The 5343-nt window shown below is 45.5% G+C and overlaps 1 protein-coding gene across 1 annotated transcript; it reads left to right on the top strand.

The window, feature by feature from the left end:
• The first annotated feature begins 304 nt into the window (after positions 1–304).
• On the top strand, positions 305–3106 carry LOC123745336 (actin, clone 403-like). The gene is made up of 3 exons (XM_069321875.1): positions 305–443; positions 1646–1781; positions 1977–3106. The coding sequence occupies exons 2-3, from the start codon at positions 1656–1658 to the stop codon at positions 2979–2981; spliced, it is 1131 nt and encodes a 376-aa protein (XP_069177976.1). The 5' UTR covers positions 305–443; positions 1646–1655; the 3' UTR covers positions 2982–3106.
• The last annotated feature ends 2237 nt before the right edge of the window (positions 3107–5343 follow it).

Below are 5343 nucleotides of genomic sequence, written 5' to 3'. Positions count from 1 at the left end.
GTCATTGCCGCCGCACGCCGCCCAATATCGCTTAATGACCAGTAATTTTACGGTGTGTTCCTCTTGGGCGGAAGGTAGAGGCGTCGGCCACGGTCACTGAGGGACACAGTACCGTGTGAGCGCCATCTATGGCCGTGTGGCACCCCGCCCTATATATCCCCTTAACTGCTACATCAGAATAATACGGCTCCCATATATTGAATAATAATGCGCCAGACAGATTGAAGATGTACATTTAGTGTATAATTAACGAAATCAATAATGTAAACAGAGAGAATACGGTTCCATGAATAAAGGTGGTGATGGCAACTGTGATAGGCTATGGACCTGTGACGTCATGACGGTGGCCTACTATAAGAGGTGGCGCGAGGCCGGCAGCTGGCAGTTGGTGGCCAGCTACAGGCACGTGAAGACCTTCCCGCACCTTGTGAATACTCACTGAGGTAACTATCTAAGCTGCTAGTGACTTGTGTGGCTCCTGTGATACTGTGCGTCCCTACACTGTGTTCCGCTCTACACCAACCATGGACTCGGCCCCAGGAATACCTCCAGCTCTAAGATAGAATTAACGTGGTCGTTGTCTTGTGTTCAAGTGTTCACATAGCCGGTGTTGGAAGCACTTGTAGACCAGTTGTGATCTCCACCAGGTTTGTTTACACCTGGGGGACTTCAACTCTTCTCCCCATACAGCACCTCCTCCTGTAGGCCTACTGGTGTCTGCGTCCCCAGTCAGAACCTCCTGTAGGCCTACTGGTGTGTGCGTCCCCACCTAGGATCTCATGTAGGCCTGCATGTGTGTGTGTCCCCATGTAGAACCCCCTTCTGTAAGTCTACTGGTGTGAGCCTCCCAATCCAGGACTCTCTCGTGTAGGTCCTGTGTGTGTTCCTCCTCATCTAGAACCACCAGTAGGCCTACTAGCGTGTAGGTCCTCATCTAGAACCACCAGTAGGCCTACTAGCGTGTAGGTCCTCATCTAGAACCACCAGTAGGCCTACTAGCGTGTAGGTCCTCATCTAGAACCACCAGTAGGCCTACTAGTGTGTGGGGTCCCCATCCATAACCTCCTCAGTGTTCCGTACTACAAACTTGGTGTTGTGGCCCAGTTGTAGCTTGATACAGAATACGGTGTTATCTTACGGACGCACTGGTACGAATATTTTAACATGTCCTGTAGCCACATTACTGCTAACATGTTCCACACTCCAGTTATTGCCAGGAGCACATGCTGCCTCTCAGAGGGTGGGGGGGGCTCCCTAGGCCTGGCCTGTAACCCCTCCCCACTCCCCCCCCCCTCCCCACCGCCCCCACCCCTCCTTACGTCTCTGGTGGGACAACACCACATTTGAATTTGTATAACCTCTCTACTATTGTTGTAATCCAACAGTTACACACTCTTCACCCTGGCCTATCCAAGAGCTAGGCCATTAGGCCTATGATGCGCACTGTTTGTACTATAACAAATGTGTTATGTTTTAAAGATACAAGTTTATTTTTGCACTTTAAGGACCATAACAGTGACAATTTCTTCAGAGATGTAAATATTTCTGTTCCAAAAACAAGAATTGTGTGAAGAATGTTGATGGTAAAATCAACCCGTCATTGTGGTAGTTATTTTATTCAAATGTAATTTTTGTATTTTTACAGCTGCACCACAATGTGTGACGACGAGGTTGCTGCCCTGGTTGTGGACAATGGTTCCGGTATGTGCAAGTCCGGGTTCGCCGGGGACGACGCCCCCCGCGCCGTCTTCCCCTCCATCGTGGGCCGACCCCGCCATCAGGTGAGCAATGGTCCTCAAGCCTCATACTAAACATGCTAAACCACCATATAAGTTATACTAGATACTTTAATTTAATGTTTTGTGTTTACTTCGTCAGTTATTTGGTAATTTTAATCTTCCGTAGAGAGTGATGGTAAAAAAATATATTCGGCAAATAATAGAATAAAGATTAATGGTAAAATTTTCTTCCGGTAGGGCGTGATGGTTGGTATGGGCCAGAAGGACTCTTACGTGGGAGACGAGGCACAGAGCAAGCGTGGTATTCTTACACTAAAATATCCCATTGAGCACGGTATCGTCACTAACTGGGATGACATGGAAAAGATCTGGCATCACACATTTTACAATGAGCTGCGTGTGGCCCCAGAGGAGCACCCAGTCCTGCTGACGGAGGCCCCCCTCAACCCAAAGGCCAACCGTGAGAAGATGACTCAAATTATGTTCGAAACTTTCAACACTCCCGCTATGTACGTAGCTATCCAGGCTGTGCTCTCCCTGTACGCCTCTGGTCGTACCACCGGTATTGTCTTGGACTCTGGTGATGGCGTGTCACACACTGTTCCTATCTATGAGGGATACGCCCTTCCCCATGCTATCCTGCGTCTGGACTTGGCCGGTCGTGACCTTACTGACTACCTTATGAAGATTCTCACCGAGCGTGGCTACACCTTCACAACTACTGCAGAGCGAGAAATCGTTCGTGACATTAAGGAAAAGTTGTGTTACGTTGCCCTAGACTTTGAGCAGGAAATGACCACTGCCGCCTCATCCTCTTCACTAGAAAAGTCTTACGAACTTCCTGACGGTCAGGTCATTACCATTGGCAACGAGAGGTTCCGTTGCCCCGAGGCACTTTTCCAGCCTTCATTCCTTGGTATGGAATCTTGTGGCATCCACGAGACTACCTACAACTCCATCATGAAGTGTGACGTAGATATCCGTAAGGATCTGTACGCCAACACCGTGCTGTCTGGTGGCACCACCATGTATCCAGGCATTGCAGACAGGATGCAGAAGGAAATCACTGCCTTGGCACCATCCACCATGAAGATTAAGATCATTGCCCCACCAGAGCGCAAGTACTCTGTATGGATTGGCGGTTCCATCTTGGCTTCCCTTTCTACCTTCCAACAGATGTGGATCAGCAAGCAAGAATATGATGAATCTGGCCCATCCATTGTCCACAGGAAGTGCTTCTAAGACACCCAGACTACAGCTTTAATATATGTAGATATTACTGTATAATGTATACACCGCAGACAAGATTTTCTATAACTTAATACACGTACTTATAAAATGCTTATTTAATTAAATGATTTTTGTAAGTTTTTCTTTATTAACCAAGCTGTGATCAGTTACAATCTGCAACATTATTTATATCCTGTCAACGGATCGTGCAAAGGTCAAGGTTTAATACATGCCCTCTTAAATGAGATCATCCATATTGGTAAAGTAACTTTAATTGCTGTTTATGAAATTCAATCTTACTGGTTTTTTCTAACTATGTGTAGTGAGATACCTTGTGTTGTTAGAGCTCTTGTATAACACATTACTTGCCACTAGCAGGTCACCATAGATCTCTTGGTCAGACACACACGGCTAACAGCCATAATATGTCTCATATTGTTGTGGTAATAACTGCGATTAGTATTGTGCCTTCACAAGAATTTATAGATTTCAAAATTACTTTGTTTCAGATATTATGGAACATTTTTATTTGTAGCACAATACTAATTTTAACGACTTAAATTACTCATTGAGTAATGGTTTTCTAATTTTTTGTATTAACAAGCTTAGGTATACAGAGCAATGTGCTATATGAAGGATTACAGAGTGTAGACCAAAGACTAGGTTTACGTTCATCTAATATCCCCATCTCACAGGATGGTTAGTCATGCATGGAGTCAGGAGAGAACATGAAATGTATGGGTTGATCTATTAGCCTCCACTAGCACACACTGGCTACAGCACAAGAATATCTTCCAATATTCCTGAGTGTATGAAGTAATTACAGAGCTCAAAGTACCTCATACCATTTGGTCTGAAGTCCCTGATAACAGGGCAATCACAGATATAGTATTGAAGAGTATGTCCCAGCTCTTGTTCATATAGTTAAGCATTAGAATGTTCACCATTTGGGGGAGTCTTGACCTGCAGCCGCCTGCCATAGATATCGGTATCCCAGCCTAGGTGGATGTTTTATGCTGCGGGTACATATAGTTCTCGGTCCTATACTCTGTATACTCGAGCTTTCTGCCCTTTGTGTGAGATGTTCTGATGTTCTTTACTACAATGGCTGGGGGGGGGGAGGGGGAGGGGGCGTAATGGATTTGTATGAATTGTAATGACGTCATGATAATAAAGGACAAATAGGAAAGTTACAGAGCGATATATATACACTCTCAGGTGTACCCCAGTTCTCGGTGTGTATATTCAATGAGATTTTACTGTAGTCAGCTGGACACATCTCCACTCACCTAATGCCTCTGTTCACCCAGGAGTAAATAGGTACCCGGGAGTTAGACGACTATTGGAGGGTTGCATCCTGGGGAGGGTCGAGGGTCAGTAGTTCGACCTTAGATGAGGGAGGCTGGGGGGGGGGGGGGATGTAGGGGGGCAGTACAAGCCTACAATTACACATGTTCCCGTCGGTATTAGCAGCACAGTGGTCTACGTCGTCAGCTCACAAGCGATCGGGCCCCGAGTTAAGTTCCTAAGCTCGACAGAAACTGTTGGGCACGGTATTTCGTCTAATGCCTCTGTTCACATAGCAGTAGAAATAGGTACTGGGGAGATAGGGAACTGTGGTGGGTTGTATCTTGACTTATGGTCGGGAGGTCAGTCGTTGACCTAGAGTAGTGGTTGTTAACCGCCGGTTACCTTTGGGGGTAAAATTACCCTCCTCAAAAAGGTAATTTTGCCTATTTTTAAGCGCAAACACCTCAACTATAATGACTGAAGAACCTTCACCGTTTTGCAGGCGATGAGTCACAATAACGTGGCTGAAGACTGTTGACCAGACCACACTAGAAGGTGAAGGGACGATTTTTTGATTGATTGTGGCGGCTAGTTTATTGTGCACCCCATACTCATCCTGTGAGCGGTAGCGCAAAAAGCATTACAGAGGACACAAAAGGTCTTTATCAGACCTCATCTTAGATTATTACATAAACAATTTCATCTATCCTTCACACCTTATAGTTACAATGCCAGCTAGTTACAGAGAAAGTGCTATTTCAAGAGCTATATATTTACAGTAAGTCATCATACATTAATGGAAGGTCTTATCGCTAATACATAATAGTTTGACCAATGGAGATAGTCATAGGGTAGCTGCTGTTTATTAATAGTCTTCACAATACACTACTTGTTTCTTCATCTCATATGTCGTTTATCTACTGGAAGCGAAATATGGATACAGTGCAAAGATTTGAAGGGACGACGACGTTTCGGTCCGTCCTGGACCATTTTCAAGTCGATTGTGACATTCTCACAACCATTCTCACAATCGACTTGAGAATGGTCCAGGACGGACCGAAACGTCGTCGTCCCTTCACCTTCT

Source organism: Procambarus clarkii, chromosome 10 (assembly GCF_040958095.1).
Source record: "Procambarus clarkii isolate CNS0578487 chromosome 10, FALCON_Pclarkii_2.0, whole genome shotgun sequence".
Lineage (NCBI taxonomy): Eukaryota > Metazoa > Arthropoda > Malacostraca > Decapoda > Cambaridae > Procambarus > Procambarus clarkii.
Note: the sequence above shows the minus strand (reverse complement) of the source record. Positions and strands in the feature narration are given on the sequence as shown.